Consider the following 19,294-nt stretch of genomic DNA (forward strand, 5'->3'; position numbering starts at 1 on the left):
CTTGCCTGCTCACCCCCAACTTCCCCCACCGCCGGCCTGATCACCCCAAACTGCCCTCCCCTCCTGGCCTGATCGCCCCTAGTCCCATTACTGGGTCGCTGGGGCAACCCAGGATGCCAAGCCTTCCTGCCTGCTCTCCCGCTCTCTGGCCAGGCTTGGCTTGGCCCCAGCGACCCAGGAAGCCAAGCCTTTCCAGCCAGCTCCATGGCTCTGGCAGGCGCCTCCATCTTTGTCACGTCAATTTGCATATTCCCTCCTTATTGGCTGTGGGTGCCGCCATCTTTATCGTGAAGTGACAGTTAATTTGCATATTACTCTTTTATTAGATTGGATTGCACTGACTTTTCACTTTCTTCAAATGCATAGGGTCCTACTTTCTATGTCCTCTTCAACTTGGAGCAGTAACTTTCCTTTCACTATGTTTGTAGCTTCACATTTTACTTGTCTGAATCCATGTTAGCATGTTCATTTTGCTCTTTTAATCATCACAACTTGCCTGCAAATGCTGTCCTGCAGTTTCATTTATCACCATCGAATTTCATCATCCTGCTATCATGATGTATGTACTTCTCTTTTTTATGGGACTATTTTAATGAATGTCATTCCACTTATCTGGTTGTGTAATTATTTTTAAAACGTCTTGACGGTAGGTGCACATCCATCAGGTGTACCTGATTTTTCTCTTCATTCTACATAATGTAACTTACAACCTGGTTTTCCCCCCACCTTTCTGAACTTTATAGTGCCATTTGCCCAACAGTTTCACTACAAGTTTGTGCGGCTTCCCCAGGTAGCTTGATGTATTCTTTCTGGATGTCTCCTGAAGGTCTCCTTCTTTACATAGCAGAACTCTTTCTCTACAAACTCATTTTACTCTGAAGTGGTTGTGTCTGATGAGTGTTAGTTGAAATCAAAGATCTTAGAAGCGAACGCTCTCTTCCCCCCAATTTTTGATCTATCCCTTTGCCTTCAGGAAGACACATGTTCTCACTTACCAGGCAGTGCAACTGAAGCCCCGAGAAGTGACTTGTTTAAGGTCACACCTCTGTGAAGTAAGCAAGCAGAAGCTGGGCTCCACCTCCCCGAGAGAGAGTTGCAGTGGGAGGCTGGAGAAGGCAGTTTGCAAGGGAAGTCTCTGAGTAAGTAAACTAGGTCATTGGTAATGGTGTGGAGAAATTATTGGTGCTTGGACTCAAATCTAAACCCCTTAAGGAATACTAATAAAGACGATTGAAAAGCTGGGTAGTGAGAACTACGGAAGAATGGGACTGTGCTCAAACATAGCCCAGTGGTCTAATGTTCCAGCCACCTAACGCTGCAGAACAAAGCACCCCAAAACTTAGGGGCTTCAAACAATATTTTGCTCACAAATCTGCAGTCTGGGTAGAGTTCTGCAGGGACAGCTCTACTTCCTCCAAGCTAGCTGGGATAACTCAGAACCTGAGTTAGAATCGTCTAAAACAGTGGTTCTCAACCTTCCTAATGCCACGACCCTTTAATACAGTTCCTCATGTTGTGGTGACCCCCAACCATAAAATTATTTTCGTTGCTACTTCATAACTGTAATTTTGCTACTGTTATGCATCATAATGTAAATATCTGATATGCAGGATGTATTTTCATTGTTACAAATTGAACATAATCAAAGGATAGTGATTAATCACAAAAACAATATGTAATTATATATGTGTTTTCCGATGGTCTTAGGCGACCCCTGTGAAAGGGTCGTTCGACCCCCAAAGGGGTCACGACCCACAGGTTGAGAACCGCTGGTCTAAAGGCTCCTTGAATTCAGACACCTGGGGGACAGAACAGCTAGGGCTGCTGGGCTCCTTGGACATCGCTCTCTATCTTAGCAAACTGATGCCCACCCTTCTCAGGTCTGGGCGAAGCCTGAGAATCTGCACTCCTCACGGGTTCCCAATGCTCTTGCTGGTGGGCTGGTACTGCGCTTTAAAAACCAAAGGCTTTGCCCTAACCGGTTTGGCTCAGGGGATAGAGCGACGGCCTGCGGACTGAAGGGTCCTGGGTTTGATTCTGGTCAAGGGCATGTACCTGGGTTGCGGGCACATCCCCAGTAGGGGGTGTGCAGGAGGCGGCTGATTGATGTTTCTCTCTCATCGATGTTTCTAACTCTCTATCCCTCTCCCTTCCTCTCTGTGAAAAATCATGTGTGTGTGTGTGTAAAACAACAAAAAAAACCCAAAGGCTTTTAGTTCTGGAAATAGCGGCCATAGCTGAAGCCTCGGCAGATGAAGGAACCAAAGGGACCCAAGAGCAGTGGGTGGAGAAGATGACCCAAGAGGTGAAGTGGCCTGATTTTAACAGGCCCCAGTTCTCTGTTCAAATCGCCACCAGAGGTGAGGGGGTTGAGGGGGCGTGGAAGGCAGACACCACCGTGTCTCCTCAGCCGCGGTGGTGAGCGCCCCCTGCCGACCATCACCAGGTGGTGCCACCCGGGACTGCACAGAAGTGCTGCCGGCCGAGGTGGGCGGGGCTAAGCCGGACCAGCCTGCTGCGTCCACGTGAGGTTGGGAGGACGGGACACGCCCCAGAAAACGCACATCCTCACCCCGTGGGCGGGGCCGCCGGGACGCCGGGCCGTGATTGGTCAGCGCCGCCCGTGCGCGGTGACGTTTGCCCGGGTGGAACGTTTCTAAGAGGAGCGCGGGAACGGAGAAGTGCAGGGTCCGGAAGGTATCGGGAAGACGTAGAAAAGGTTGCTCCGCTGCCAGGTGCTCCTGGGGAAAGCCGGGGTGCTGCCCCACGGGGGTGCTTCCCCAGGGGCTTCCGGTCCTGGCCGCCGGCTGCCTCCCAAGGGCCCAGGTGAGCATCCGAGGGGACCTCTGGGTGTGTGTGTGTGTGTGTGTGTGTGTGTTGGAGGAGGAGGTGACTCTGTGCTCGGAGAGGAGAGGAGTGAGAGGAATATGCCCTCAGTTTCCCTGAGGCTCCTGGGGCTTCCTCTCGGCCCCACCACTCTCCTTCCTGAGCCTTTAATCACTGGTCTGATACGGCTGGGCCTTGCGACTGCAGGAAACCAGACCCTGATTCGTTCTCCCAACAGTTAAGTGGCTGCTATGAGTGAAGCCCCGCGTTAAGCTCAGGGACGACACAGGTCACTGTGTCCTCGGTACTCAGAGGCGCCAGGCACAGAGCAGACGGGTCATTCATATTCGAGCGGAGCACAGCCCCTGCGGAGAGGGCGTTTCCCGGGAAGACAGTAACTATTGCATGGTGTGCGGGGCGCTCAGTTCCAGGTGTATGTGGGAATACTTCGGGGAACTGATACCCGATCTAAGGTGTGAAGGAAGAGAAAAAGAATGGAAAAGGCAAAGCCAATGCATTCTCTGTCTAGCTACTGCCAGTGAGCCTCTACACGCCCAGTTGTAGATACATAGTTGCCTGTTCTTGCAAATAAATGGAAAACGCTTAGGAGAGTATTGTTTCTTTTATTCTCAGTAGGTACCGGGGAAGATGACAGAGGAACTGGGTCTCCCGGGACAGGACTCTGATGGCGGTAGTGAGGAGGTGGTCCTAACTCCCGCAGAGCTCATTGAACGGCTGGAGCAGGTGAGCACCCCAAGTAGAATCCCCTTGCCCCCATCTTGGCCTTTTTATTCAGTCCAACTGTGCAAATGTCAGGAATCGGGAAATGAAGAAATGGAACTCAAAGCTTATTTCAAGAGAAGAGGGACTGGATCTTCCCATCTACACAGAAATTAAAAATAGGGGTGCCAGCCTCTGCTAGAGACCTCATTATGTCAAATATAAATCCTCAGATGGGGCCAGGAGGGAGCAGCCTGGGGTACATTGACTAGAACAGTTCACAGAGCAAGCATTTGTTCCTTGCAGGGACTACAGAAATGAGGTGGTGACTTGTACATTTTTGCCTTAGTCCCTTGAAACATCTGCTGGTTCTCCTGTAGAATGCCTGGTTTAGCAAAAAACGACTGAAACACTTTTTTTTTTTTAAGAGAAACCTGGTATTATTATTATTCACCCTTTTCCTTCCATATACTTTATTTTTTCAACTGTTCTCTATATTCCACTTCTTATCTAAAATCATTTATAGGCTATCTCTCCATTCAGTCATAATAGCTATGGTTTGATTGTTTCCTGTGTGCCAGTAACTGTTATTTACAATTACTATCTTGTGAAGCTATGGTGTTCAGACTACCTGTATTTAAATTCCTCCATGCCGCTGGTCTATTATGTGACCTTAGGCAAATCACATAGCTTGTCTCAAGCACGTTTTTGACTGTAATATAGAATTAATAATAGTAGCTACCTCACAGAATTGTTGTGGGGATTAAATGAGATAATACACATATAAAGTGCATAGCATGTTATATTATCTGACACATGATAAACTCTCGTTGAATATTAGCTGTGAGTAGTAATAATTCTTACAACCCACTAAGGGAGGTATTGCTGTTATCTCCATTTTACAGATGAGGAAACTGAAGCTTAGAGATTTGTAAAGGAATTTACCCAAGGTCATACATTGGCAGCAGAGCCAGGAAATAAACTAGGTCACTGACCACAAAATGTATGTTCTTCTCTTAAAATATATTTTTATTGATTTCAGAGAGGAAGGAAGAGGGAGAGAGAGATAGAAACATCAAGGATGAGAGAGAATCATTGATTGGCTGCACGCCCCCTACTGGGGATTGAGCCCACAACCCACGCTTGTGCCCTTGACTGGAATCGAACCCTGGACCCTTCAGTCCGCAGGTTGACACTCTATCCACTGAGCCAAACCAGCCAGGGCCAAAATGTATGTTCTAATCCACTACACCTACTGCCTTATTCTTGCCTACTCCCTTTCTAGAACTCACTCATGTTTGTTACTTTAGTACTTGTATTCTTCATTCTTTCCTACCATATGTGCCATCATAATTTTAAAATTATATCCTAATCCTTACTATATAGTAGTGATTCTTAATTTGTTTTTATATCCCAGACTTTTTAAAAAAGCTGGCCCTTCTTCCCAAAATAACACATCTATATATCCATGCAAAATTTGGCATATGATTTCAGAAGGTTCACAGACACCCTAAAATCTGCTCTCCTAGTTTGTGAACCCCAGTTTAAGAGCCCCTGATTTATTAGGAAAGAATTCATTGAACAAAAAGCACAAGGCATAAAGGAAAAAACTGATAAATTCAACTAAATTAAAGTTAAGAACTCTGTTTTTACACCTTGAAAGTAAAAAGACATGCCACAAAACTGGGAGAAAATATTTGCAACATATATAACTGACAAAAGATTAGTATCCACAGTACATAAACAAACTTTACAAACTGACCAGTAGGAAAATGAAGTCTTAACAGGCATCTCCCAGAAGCAGAAAGCAGGATGGCTGACAGTCATATAAAAAGATGTTCAACCTTTTTAGTAGTCAGGAAAATTAAAATTTAAATCCCAATGAAATATCACTTCATACCCATCAGATTGGCAGAAATGAAAAAAATGAACAATATAAAATATTGGGAATTGCACTTGTATACTGCAGGGAGCATATAAATTGATACCATCATTTTGGAAAATAATTTGTTATTGTAAAGTTGAAGGCCCACATATCTTGTGGCTCAATCATTCTACTCCCTGGTATATACCCTAGAGAAAACTTTCATGTGTACTCCAGGAGGCATGCACAAACTGTTCATAGCATTGCTTGCAATAATACTGTAAACACCCCAATATCCTACAATAGAATAGATTGGATAGAACAATAGAATGTATAAAAAAAATTATGGCATATACACACAATGAGAAAACAACAACAATAAAGTGAATAAAAGATAGCTCCTGCTACAGCATGGATAACAACCAGGAACATAACATAGAACAACAAAAAATACATTGCTGAAGAAACGATTAAATTCAAACTTTTTCAAAACGATTGTTGAAGGAAGAGCTTGTCAGCTTGGATGATGTGGCACACACTGGTGTGCTGCATGTGCCTCAGTGATGTTAACCCTTCACTCCCGGGCAGCCAGAGCCACCAGGCCGGGTGTCATCGGGGCTCCTGGAAGGCAGCCTGAGGATAGTGGCATCTGACAGCACAGCCTCAGCTTGGCAGTGGGCGAGCATGACTTGTTCCTCTGGCCTGATGCTCTCCTGCAGTGCCCTGAGTGCAGCCAGGGAGTTGGTCCACCACCTGGACAGCTTTTGCAGACACAGACTGAGGCTGCATAGCCTAAGAAGCACCCTGACAAGGGCCACTGATAAACACAGCTCCAGGAGTGTATATGGGGTATTCCTGAATGTCTATAAAAACTGACTTAAAAGTTATTACCTACAGTGCATAGTTTTTCATTTTAATGACTAGAGGCCCGATGCATGAAGATTCGTGCAAGAATGGGCCTTCCTTCCCCTGGCTGCCAGCACTGCCTTCACTCTGGCCCAGAGCCACCTTTCTGTCTTTGCTCCGGCCCGGAGCCACCTTTCCGCCTTCCCACACTGCCCAGAGGCCCGGAGCAGCTGGGGCGGTACGGAACGTTGACAACGCAAGCGTCCCACCCCATCCCTGGCCCCTCAACACCTGTGTATGCAAATTAACCCGCCATCTATGTTGTGTTAATTTGCATACTCCTGATTGGCTGGTGGGCATCGTGAAAGTACGGTCAATTTGCATCTTTCTCTTTTATTAGTGTAGATTGTATTAGTTTGCTAAGACTGTATGTCAAAGTACCACAGACTGGGTGGCTTAAAGAACAGAAGTTTATTTTCTCAACTGTGGAGGCAAGAAGTCTAAAATCAAGGTGCTGCTGATTGGGAAGTACACACTGTATACTGCAGTGAGCATATAAATTGATACAGTCAACAGGTTGATTTCTTTTGAGGCCTATCTCCTAGGCTTGTAGATGGTCGTCTTCTCCCTGTGTCTTCACATGGCTTCCCTCTGTGTGTCTGTGTTCAAGTGTACCCCCTTAAAAGGACTCCAGTCATATTGGATCAAGGTCCACGTAAATGACCTCATTTTAACTTAAAGACCCAATCTCCAAATACAGTCACATTCTAAGGTAAAAGGAGTTAAGACTTCGACCTATGAATGAGGGGTGGAAGGAGACACACTTTAGCCCACAACATGAACAGATTATCATTAAAAATGTTGATCAAGAACAAGATGTAGCCCTAGCCAGTTTGCCTCAGAGGATAGAGCGTTGGCCCGTGGACTGAAAGGTCCTAGGTTCGATTCTGGTCAAGGGCTCGTACCTCAGTTGCAGGCTCAATCCTCAGCCCTATTTGGGGCGCATGTGGGAGGCAACCAATCAATGTCTCCCTCTCACATCAGTGTTTCTCTGTCTCTCCCCCTCCCTTTGCTCTCTCTCAAAATCAATGGAAAAATATTCTCGGGTGAGGATTAAAAAAAAGAACCAGATGTTGCCATTTTAAATATAGAACCTAATTATTAAAAAAAAAAAAAAGAAGAAGAAGAAGAAGACCATGGATTTAAACACAAATTTCTTACTGAAAATTTTGAAAAGATTTTATTTTAAAGTTTTATACTAATATTCCCCCCGTTTTATATTTTATCATAATTTCATAATGTAAATGAGAAATCTCATCCCCAAATCTAGTGCATTTTACCCCAGTGTACGGTACCAGCACTATCATTTTTAAAAAAATGATAGCTGTTTTTTTTCTTGCCCTGTCATGTAAAAATTGGAAAGCACTACTAAGAGTTAAAAACATGTAGGGAAACTGTACAGAATATTAAACACCAAATTCAGGCTAATGATTACCTCTGAGAAGGGAAGGACACAGAAACTTAAAATAATGACAGTGTTTGATAATGAAGTTAAATGTACACAGATATTTATATCACTATTCTTCATGTTCATATGTATTTTATAAGTATTTTGTAACTATTAATATTTAATAAAGTCAGTTAAAAAGAAAAACTTCTTTATAAGTTTTCCATGACAGTTTGCTCTTTCATTCATTATTATGTCTTGTCTTTCTGGGTAACTTCTGCAACACTAGTACAGAAGCTTGAGCACCTGAAAACGTTTATGATAGTAGCAATACCCAGTACTTAAGAATGTGTCTTGATGGTGATAATTGGAGAAGCAGAGACTCAATGATGTCAAAAGAAGTAAACTGAGCCTAATTGGCATGTAATTCTGAGCTGTGCTAAAACTAAATTTTCTGTATCTGAAAGATAAGTAAACATTTCCTCAGTCACCTGTGGGCATTTTCATTTTCTAAGCCTTGGTAATTTCTGAAATGCACCAAGCATCTGTGCCTGAGTCATAAATTAGGGATTTAAACTCTTGTTCCAAAGCTGTTTAATAGATGAATATCCACTTCTATTGCCATTCTTTATATTCTTGGACATTAGTAAATAACTTAATCTGTGTTTTCTCATCAATAAGATGAGGTTAACTATATTTTTTTCCTCTCAGATATTATGATGAACAAAAACTATTTGCAAAGTGCTTTGAGCTTCAGGAATGAAGAGATGTATAGATTTATTAGTGTTACTGCATCTCCCCAAATAGATAGGTGCTAGTGCCCCCTGGTGGAAATTGCAGGTGACGGGAATGTGTTGATGCTACTTGGTGAAAGGTACTGTTTGAACACCAGGTGGTGTTACTCTCAGCAACAGGTTTTCTGACAACATTTTTGAAGTGAACAGTGATTTTTTTGTAGTGTTGGTTAAATATAAGGTTGCAAACCCAATTTCCTACTAAAAGAAATGGAAAAACTGTTATTAAACAGCTTGCCTTCAACACATTTCCAGTATTTCCAACTGGTAGGCAGTTTTCTTTACCTGAAACAGCTGTGATTTTCATGGGGTATGTACTGACTTACAGGGTTGTTTTGCTCTATTATGAGTAGTGTGTGTGTGTATGTGTGTATAATTTTTTTTTTTTGGTGTTGTTTTTTAGGCTTGGATGAATGAAAAATTTGCCCCTGACCTTCTGGAAAGCAAGCCTGAAATTGTGGAATGTGTCATGGAACAGTTAGACCACATGGTAAGAACTGCTTATCCCAGGGTTATAAAGCAGGAGAATATTAAAAGGGTTTGTCAGTATAGTGAGAGGTCTGATAGCAAATCTGTTTTGTTTGGCCCAGTCTAGTTTGTTTTTTAAGTACTGAATTAGTTATCTACATTTACAAAGCATGAAAGTACCTGTGAATATCTGAATATCAGCTTCCCATGAGAAGTCTAAAAACCTATCATCACCAGCCCCATGTTTTTATACGAAAACAGCTGACCAAGGCAAGGTACGGGCCTCCCCCTTTCAGTGAAGTCTCAGTGCCCCATAGTCCCTAACTGCTCACCTTTCTCCTATATCTTACCTGCCTGTTCCCAGTAGACATGTGAGTTTGTGGCCCTTGTCTTAGATGAGCTTGGCTTAAGTCATTATCAACCTCAGATTAGCTTTAAAACATTGATATTTTATGGTTTCTCAATTGATGTTTTAACTACTTTTTAGACTTTAAACATTTCTTCTATCTGCTGTATTATCTCCTTTACAATTGGGTTGGAGCTCTTGTAGGCCCTTCTGACCAATCATATTCAGATTCTATTTAACTGTTCTAAAAGTACAGGTACACCTAGTTTATATGTGTGTTTTAATATATTTTTATTGAGTTTAGAGGGAGGAAGGGAGAGGATATAGAGATAGAAACATCGGTGAGAGAGAAATATCGATTGGCTGCCTCCTGCATGCCCCCCACTGGGGATCGAGCCCTCACCCTGGGCATGTACCCTAACCGGGAATCCAGCCATGACCTCTTGATTCATGGGCTAGTGCTCAACCACTGAGCCACACCATCCAGGCCAGGTACACCTAGTTTTATTGCACTTCACATATGTTGAGTTTTTTACAAATTGAAGGCAAGACCCTCCCACCCCCCACCAGCAAAAAGATTATGACGCGCTTTATTGTGGTGGTCTGGAACAAAACCCACAATATATCTGAGGTATGTCAATGAGTATTGTTTGAACTTTATGTGATAAGACTGAAGTCATATATTATTTGTGTAATTAAGGAATTAAAAGAAAATAGAACTCTTGGGAGTATTTTGTTCTCCTTTGACCTAAATGTAGTGTTCAAACCCTCAACATTGCCAATGATGATGGTCCTTGTGGGCTCTGTGTAGATTAAACAAAGAAGGTTCTTAGTCTTTGAATATCATGTTTTTTATAAACTTCATTTTCCCTTTTAATAGGAAGAAAATCTCAGGAGAGCAAAGAAGGGGGACCTGAAGATCAGTATCCATCGAATGGAGATAGAGAGGATCCGTTATGTCCTTAGCAGCTACTTGCGGTGTCGGCTCATGAAGGTTTGACATGGAGATATCTGTAGGCATTAAGGCAATTCAGTCTATAATATAAACAGAACATCTTGGGGAAAACTTGGGCTGGGGCCTGGGAGGGTCCAGGCCCTGAAGATGCTGCTGAGGTCCAGTATCAGGGTAGCTAACGAGTAAGAAGACAAGAGATTGTTCTGGAGCATAGAGGGAACATGTGCTGCACACCTCTGGGAACACATTTTTAGCCAAATTATTGGCTGTGTGAATGGTGTCCCCTGGAGTTACAGCCTGGCAGTGCTGCCTTGACAGTCAACCAGAGTCTGCAGCCATCTAACTTGTAAAAATGCAGAACATTCCTATTTTGTATGGTATCTGTTTTAACCCTAGAAAGTTCTTACTTCTTGAAGTTTCTTCTCTTTGGCTCTGCTTATCCCCTTAGTTATCACTGAATGAATACATGCTCCTACATAAGAATTCTTTAGACATCTGAAAACAGTTCACGAGTCTCGTTGAAACCCTCTCAGTTAAATGTTTCAACCATTTATTTCCATTTGCTCTCCTGGTCTCTTCCCTACAGAGTTCTAGTTGGTCAGTATCCTTCTTTAATTATACCACCTGAACTGAATACAATATCTCAGTTGTAGTTTGGTCATGTTTGTGAAAAGCAGGATGGTCACTTCCCTTATTTTGGATATTAAAATGGTAATAATACTGCCTGGTATTACATTAGTATGTATGAGACTCCTCACACTGAGCTCACATGCACTCATTGTAAACTTTAACCGTATCTGAAGTTTTTAAGTTATCGTTACCCCATCCTGTCACCGTCTGGTATTTGTATGGCTGGATCTTTGACTCCTAAATGTAGGGTTTGATACTTATCCCTCTTAAGCTTAACTTATTAACTTGGGCCATTTCCATGGTCTCTAGATCCTGATCTTGTCACCTAATGTATTACTCTCTCTTAACACTTTATGTCATCGCAAGTTTGATAAGTATGTCATGAAACATCTTACCTGACTCCTTAAATAGGTCTGGGCCAATGATAGGATATTCCACCAGAGGCTTTCCCTACCCATTGACACCTCTCCATTGAATCAGTATTTTTTGTTCAACTGTTTTTGAGTCTCCCACTCTATACTGTCACCCAGCCCCAGGTTTACAGTTCGTTCCCAAAGGTGTCATAAAGACATTATCATGTTTTGAAAATATTGAGACACCCTCAACTGCCAGGCCACTCCCTTTTCTGTTGTTTTTTGGATAAATCCTCTTGGTGTTAACTACTTACTTTTCTTTGAATTCATAAACCATCTTTTAAATTATCTATTCTAATATAATGCCACATATCAGGGTTAAGGACACTAATCTGTATGTGTAGATTCCCTACCTTCTGTATTTGGGAAATTTTCAAAAGAACTAATTCTTCTGAGATTAGGAAACTACATAAATTTTTAGTACACTAAGTGATACAGTAGTAGTAGCAATTTACATATAACAGGAGAAAGTTCTTTGTGCACTTAAGTCCCATATAAATGCTAATATAATTTATCCTGGAACATAATTGATCCAAGCCAAATGACTTACTACTCCTTTAAATAAATAAATGCTTGCCTAACCGACATGGCTCAGTGGTTGAGCGTCGAACTATGAACCAGGAGTGCACAGTTCGATTCCCGGTCAGAGTACATGCCTGGGTTGTGGGCTCGATCCCCAGTGGTGGTTGTACAGGAGGCAGCAAATCAATGACTCTCATCATTGATGTTTCTCTCTCTCTCTCTCTCTCTCTCTCTCTCTCTCTTTCTCTTCCTCTCCCTTCCTCTTTGAAATCAATACAAATATATATATTTTTAAAAGAATAAATAAATAACTGCTCCTTTAGCTTGGGCTTCAGTTCCTCCTTGCCATTGTCATTTCCCTGCTTATATCACTGACTGCAGACAACAGGTCATGTCTTTGACCTTCCAGGTTCATGTCTTTTTGTAGCTTTTAGCTATTTTTTTCCCCTAGTAGTTCTTAGCATTTTTTTCCAAGCCTTACCTCATTGTAGGCTTTATGCTTGCTGTTTACATTTTTATAATTAAGTGTCACTGTTCTATCTACTTCTGTATTCTGTATGCATCTTTCCAGCTTTTGTATATGTTTCATCTCATAGAACACCCTGTACAATTACATAAGATGTTAAATAATATACCCTTTTCTTCCTCTTAAATATCATTTACAATTGTATTTTCAGATTATCTTTTATGAAAGCTGTTGGAAGCTACCCATTGTCTTCACTATCAGAAAAGTGTAAACAAGAATCCCGGAATGCTGGTGAACCTTGAGCTCTGGCAAGGGCCAAAGCTATGCACCAATTGTTTAGTCGAGACAATTGTGGCTCAAGCAATTTCCTGACAAAATAGTCTCAAAGTAAATCTTTACTAATATTTACTGACCTTTAAGATAGTCTGTCTATTACCGGAATTGCCTGCCTGACTAAGGGCAATAGGTGTATCCAAAATTGAATAAAGGTTGGCAGGGCCTGGGCACCAGCGAAGTCCTTCCCCTAGTGTTGGACTCTCCGCCTGGCCCCCAATTTCCAAATTATTATTTCTTGTCTCGTCTCATCATTTGCCCGCGGCCCTTCTCCAGATCCCAAACCCTAAGCCACACGGGACATGGCTTCTCACAGAAAGCATCTAATTAGTTTTAGAGCCCTTATGTTTCCTCTGAATTCTTTGAAACCTACCTTCTTGCAGTCTAGAATATAGGTCTTATTTTTAAAAACAGTCTTGACAAGGAAGATTTGCCATTGTTGAAGTCAATTTTTGTATTAACTTCAACCTATTTCAGGAAACTAATGCCTGGCCGGTGTGGCTCAGTGGTTGAGTGTTAACTTCTGAATCAGGAGATCACGGTTCATTTCCCATTCAGGGCACATGCCCAGATTGTGGGCTCGATCCCCAGTGTGGGGCGTGCAGGAGGCAGCCAATCAATGATTCTCTCTCATCATTGATGTTTCTCTCCCTCCCTTTCCCTCTCCCTTCCTCTCTGAAATCAATAAAAATACAGATTTTTTAAAAAGAAAACTAGTATGTTTGACACTTGAGTTTTGACAGGTGTTTTCATGATCAATTTCATTTATCCCACAGATAGAGAAGTTTTTTCCTCATGTCCTTGAAAAGGAGAGAACACGCCATGAGGAGGAGCCTTCCAGCCTTTCTCCAGAAGAGTTTGCCTTTGCCAAAGAGTGAGTGAGCAGTGAGTGTGGGCACTGCCTTTCTTTCCCCGGCCTGTGAGCATGAGTTTTGGTGGTTGTGTCCACAAAACTGATCTCAGAGCCATTGTCTGTCTGATAGTCCTGGTGGCTCCTACCAGTTGGGTTGTCATAGCGATTTTAATTTATGTATTTCAGGTACATGGTGAACATAGAGACCTATCTAAAGAATGTAGCCTTAAAGCATATGCCTCCTAATTTACAGAAAGTGGACCTCTTGAGGTCAGGTAAGAACTTTTTTTTTTCAGTCATCCGGAGGGGCCATCATTTATATGCCAGGTATCTTCAGGTGCTTGAGAATAAGATCTTTACCTTTACTCTTTTTCTCTCAAACATGAAAATAAGTATGTAGATAAGCTGGAAAGAAAAGAGAAGAAGGGTCTTGAGTTCGAAACAAAATCATTTAAAGCAGGTATAAGAGTAGCCAGGTGTTCTTCAAGGTTAGGTTGAAATTCTTCTGGCTGCCATTATAGATGTAGACTCCCTCACACATTCAGTCACTTGTTCCTTCAGCGGTCATCCAGTGGTCTAGTGGGCATCTGCACTGTGCTGGCCCTTCGGGGCACTGATGATACAGGGTCTCTGCTCTCAAAGAGCTGGCAGTGTCTTCCTCACAGATGCCAGACTGTGCAGAGACTGTCCAGCTTCCAAGGAGGATTTAAACGGGAGGCTAAGGAAACCTTCAGTGATTCCTTCTTACCCATAGTAAAGGTTCCTAATCTTTTTGTTGTGAAGAGTTTCTCTGATTATGGAAAAGGTGGGGAACGGGACTGAGTGTGGTAGGGAAAGAGGCGCTGGGGGATGTGAAGCATGGCCAACACCTCCACCTCTTGCCCTCTTTACAGAATCCCCTTAAAATTCTGCTGAGGGGAGGGACTTATGGTAGTAACTCCTAACCTTGGATCAACCAACTGGAGACCCCTAGTGTATAGGTTAAAGTCCGTATCTGTCTTTCACAGCTCACCATATCTGAGCAGGACCTTGTCAGACAAAATTGCCAAACCAAATCCAACAGTGCTCCAGGGACAGGAATCCACCTTGTTCACAAACTAAGCTTAGTGTGCTGAAGCCACTAGTTCAAGTACAACTGAGCCCTGGCAGTTTATCTCCTACCAACCTGTGCTGGGCCACACTGACCCCTGTGGCAGGTGGGAGAGCTAGGACAGGATGCATGGAGACGTGTTCCCCAGATGTCTTAGTCAGCTCAGGCAACGATGACAACGTACCACAGACTGGGGGTCTCAAACAGCAGACATTTATTTTCTTACAGATCTGGAGGCCAGAAGTCCATGATCAAGGTGCTGGCAGGGTTGGTTTCCTCCAAGGCCTCGGTCCTTGGCTTGCAGATGGCCACTTTCAGCCTCTTCACATGGCTGCCCCCGTTGCACCTCCCCCCACCCCCGAGTGTCTCTTCCCCTTCTTATAAGGACACCAGTCAGATTAGATTAGACCCCACCCTAACGGCCTCATTTCAGCTTAAATGCCTCTGTAAAGGCCCCATACCAAACACATTTCCATTCTCAAGTACTAGGGGTTAGGGCTTCAGCACATGTATTTGGTGGAGGGCACAGTGCCCACCAGGAGCAAGCCAAACCCATACCAGATTGTAGAACTCTGAATTGGTCATTTTGGTGAACCTGCCTGAGGGAAACAGAAGGCCCAGTCCATGTCCAGTTCAGCTACTTTTGTCTGCACCTTAGAAGAACAGGAATGCAGCAAGGACCACATCCCTAATCATTACCCATTGCTATGGCGACCAGTTGATTAAAGCAGCCATAGGACTACTGATGGGCATGCATCTGAATTCCTGGACCTGGACCTACGCCGTTGTCCCAGAGCTTCTACCTGATGCTGGTGGACACCTCCTAAAACACAAGTCGCTGTCCTGGATTCCTTACAGGGACTAGAGCCAGTCTTGGAATTGGAAGCTGGGGGACAGCCTGTCCTGGTGAAATTGGAGTCTTGCTTTGTTAGCCCAGATGCTGTGAGTCCCCCTCAGGCCTCTGGAGCACTGTAGACCCCCGATGGCAGGGTGGGGGAAGGCATGTTGAAATCTAAGCTGAGTTTCCTGGAATCAGTAGATTCCTAGTGAGGTTAACTCACCCTGAAGTTGGAGTCTCTTTGGCAGGCCCAGAACCCTGGAGCAGTCAGGGCGCCCTCCGTAGACCTTTGGAGCCAGTTATCCTGAACCCCCTCCTGTAAATGAGGGAATCAAGGGCAGTGTGGGACCTGAGTTGGGCTCTAAGAACTGAGAGTTATCCAGTAGGCTCTGGATGCTGCCGTTGGTGGGGTCTTCAGGTACAAATGGAGCGCTAGGAAATGAGCTGTTGAGCAGCCCAGCTTGAGGCATTTGAGATATTGGTTGGTGGTTGAAGAGGAGGGATGGCACAGCTTCTTTATCCGTAATCAACCAGTGAGGGACCACTTAGGCTATCATTCAAGACTATCACTTTATATCCCAGTGTTTCTAAGGTGGCAGGACCCCGAATAACATTTCAGTCAATGTCCCTTCATTATAACATTGATGAAATGCCATAGGAACTTAATTCTTGTTTATATCCATTAGCCTACGGTAAAATTGGTTTTGTTACACATTATTTCACTTAGTCGCAGAACCTATCAACAACATTAAGTGAGGACTTACTGTACTCTCTCCTCCTACTCCTTAATATTAGAAATATTTCCTAACCAGATTTGCACACTCTGTCCCCCCAGGAGGTCATGCATATTTCTGCCGTGGCCTTTGCCATTGCCTACCAGGGTCATGTTCCTCTTTAAATCCTGCTCTTTCCTTTAAAGCGCACATCAACTCCCCACATCATTGGGGAAGTGTGCGGCTTCATCCAATTCTGCTATCACCACCTTGTCCAGAGACCATGTGTTCCGCCTGCCTGTGTCCTCCACAAGGCGTAGCAGAATTCCCTGCACGTCTGAAGTCCTCATCATTTGTTGAATGAATGGTTGCTCTGTGGAACCTGGGTGGGAAGTGTGCTGTTTCTAGAAGCCAGATCTCTCCTCAAACCATCCTACCCCAAAATGCTTTTACATCACGGGTCTTTACGTGCTCAGTACAGTTAATCCCAGCAACTTTTCCCATATTGGTTGTGTTTGCTAAGGATTTTCTGATTGCATTATTGTTTTTTTGGCAGTTCCCAAACCGGATCTAGATTCATATGTGTTTCTGAGAGTGAAAGAAAGACAAGAAAACATCCTGGTAGAACCGGAAACAGATGAGCAGAGGTGAGTGATGTGTGTGATTTTGACAGTGGGAAATATTTCTCCCGATAGACCACCAGCTGAGCTCTGCACATATATTTTTTTCCTTCTTTTTTAGGGACTATGTGATTGACTTGGAGGAAGGCTCGCAGCACTTGATCCGATATAAAACCATTGCGCCTCTAGTTGCTTCTGGAGCTGTACAACTAATTTAAAACCAAAAATAAATAAACAAGAATGAAGACATTGAACCTTAGAGAAAATATTTAGAAACCTCACTTATCACTCTGTGTCTAAGGACAACAGGCTTTTGTCAGCAGTGCTGTGAGTCACTTGGGCACTGAGAAGGCACTCAAGGTTCCTAACTTGCGCGTGCCCTAACTTCCTGCCGGTTTATGTAGAATCAGCAGGTGGGGCCATCGCTCTGTTCAGTCTATACTGGGCAAGTACATGACTGACTCACTTTGTGCACCTGTTCCCTTTGTGGCATTTTTTTTTTTAATATTTTTACTGTAGAAATGTGAGGGGTTTTTTTTTCCTTTAAATATATTTTTGTTGATCTCAGAGAGGAATGGAGGGGGAGAGAGAGATAGAAATATCAATGATGAGCGAGAATCATTGATTGGCTGCCTCCTGCACACCCCAGTCTGGGTATCGAGCCCACAACCCAGGTATGTGCCCTGACCAGGAACTGAACCGTAACCTCTGGTTTATAGGTCGACGCTCAACCACTGAGCCATGCCAGCCAGGCCCTTTGTGATATTTTTTGAACTAAGGAAAGTGAGGCAAAGGTAATTCATAAAGAGGCATCACTGCTTGTGATATGGGGACTGTAGTTAGCGCTGACCCGGTGCTGGCAGGAGAATTCATTTAACCTTCCTAGTGGAAAGAGTGTAAATAGATGAAAGAAAACAGCTGTGACCTTCTCTGATGTGTCTCTAAGTTGTATAAACCTTTGGAACCTCTAACATTGGACATCAAATCAGTTTCTGTCTTGCTTAACTGAGAGTCACAACTAAACCAATAAATCATTAAGTTTCAGTTTTGTGGCAGAAGGAGCCTGGGGACAGTTCTCGGCTTGTAGTCTAACACAGCATGTTCTCCTTGCTGCTGACCTGCAGCCTTCCCGGAACCTCAGGCAGCTTCGCCAAGCCAGCCTCCAGGCCATCTGGTCATCCTTGGCCAAGGCGCTGTTAGCAGAATGGCATTAATACCCTATATTGTGACTGCAGTAGCAGATTTTCTTTTTTAAGCTTTACTTTATCAGGGGAAACAGATGACATTAAATTGATGCAAATGGAGATTATCACCCTGATGCCTGAAGAAGGGATGTGAACAGTGAATGAATTGTCTTACCTCGAAACATAAAAAGCAGTCTGCATTCCAGTCTTTTCTTGCTTAATGAAAAGACAGGCGGTTTTTATTTACATGGTATAGGCTGTTAGAGTAATCAATGTAATATTGCTATGATTTCCAAGAGAAATTGCCAAATGAAAGCAGGGCAGTTTCATTAATAAAAGCCTTTTAGCCCTGAGCCCAGCTCAGTTGGAGCATCATTCCGTACAGCAAAAGATTGTGGGTTTGATTCCTGGTCAAGGAGCATACCTCGCTAGGTTGCGGGTTCAATCCATGGTCAAGGTGTATATGGGAGGCAACCTATCAATGTTTCTCTCTCCTTCCCTCTCTAAAAATCAATGAAAACATATCCTCAAATAAAGCATTTTATATTTTATGTAGTAGCTTATTTTTTCCAGAATGTTTTTACCTTCTCTAGTCATCTTAACAAATGTGTATTGAGCATTTAGTGTGACAGGCATGGTTCAAGGCACTGAGGCTCCAACCCAAAATAAGACAGGAACTGTCCCTGCTCACATGGTGGTAAATGCCTTACAGAGAATTAGAAAAGGTGCCTCAGGGAGCGTGACTAGATTGGGTGGTCTGAGAGGTTCGCACTGAGTTCAGTGAATCTCACTGTAATAGGCTGAGAGCTGAATCACCAGAAGTAGCCAGGCACACACAGATCATAAGGAAGGCCATGCCAGGCAGAGAAGGCAGCTTGGACAAGGCCTTGAAGCAGAAATGGGCTCTGCTTGCTGTCAGTGTGGCTAGAACACAATGTGTGAAATTTTGCAGGATAAGACCCGAGAGGCAGGCTGGGCCCAAATCACTAATGGGTTTGTTAGCAGAGATCTCATTTGGTCCTCCCAGCAGTCCTGCGAGGTAGGCAGGGCTGGTAGAGTGTAATAGGTGGGAAACAAAGCGGGATGTTCAGTGATAAACCTGAGACTAGAACCTAAGGGTCCTCCTTCCTAGTCACAAGAATGCACACTCACTCACCAGGGCCCCCATCGTGCTAAGCAGTCAGGAGAGGAACGTGGACTATTACGCTGTTACTAAAGGCCCAGTACAGAGATTCATGCAGGGTGGAGGCGAGGGGGAGGGGTCCCTCAGCCCAGCCTGTGCCCTCTCGCAGTCCAGGACCTCTCTGGGGATGTCCGGCTTCTGGATGAGTGGCGCCCCCCCTGCAGGAGCACACTGACCACCAGG

At 43.7% G+C, this 19,294-nt stretch overlaps 1 protein-coding gene across 2 annotated transcripts; it reads left to right on the top strand.

The window, feature by feature from the left end:
• The first annotated feature begins 2,640 nt into the window (after positions 1-2,640).
• Positions 2,641-17,242, top strand: GINS4 (GINS complex subunit 4 (Sld5 homolog)). 2 transcript variants are annotated; one of them, XM_005856450.2, is made up of 8 exons: positions 2,641-2,826; positions 3,460-3,570; positions 8,901-8,987; positions 10,192-10,305; positions 13,407-13,504; positions 13,670-13,758; positions 16,681-16,771; positions 16,866-17,242. In XM_005856450.2, the coding sequence occupies exons 2-8, from the start codon at positions 3,475-3,477 to the stop codon at positions 16,960-16,962; spliced, it is 672 nt and encodes a 223-aa protein (XP_005856512.1). In that variant the 5' UTR covers positions 2,641-2,826; positions 3,460-3,474; the 3' UTR covers positions 16,963-17,242. The 2 variants fall into 2 exon arrangements, with proteins under 2 accessions (XP_005856512.1, XP_014391952.1); XM_014536466.1 differs by having other exon boundaries at positions 3,463-3,570.
• Positions 17,243-19,294: the final 2,052 nt, after the last annotated feature.

The sequence above is a fragment of the Myotis brandtii genome, unplaced genomic scaffold (genome assembly GCF_000412655.1).
Source record: "Myotis brandtii unplaced genomic scaffold, ASM41265v1 scaffold103, whole genome shotgun sequence".
Lineage (NCBI taxonomy): Eukaryota > Metazoa > Chordata > Mammalia > Chiroptera > Vespertilionidae > Myotis > Myotis brandtii.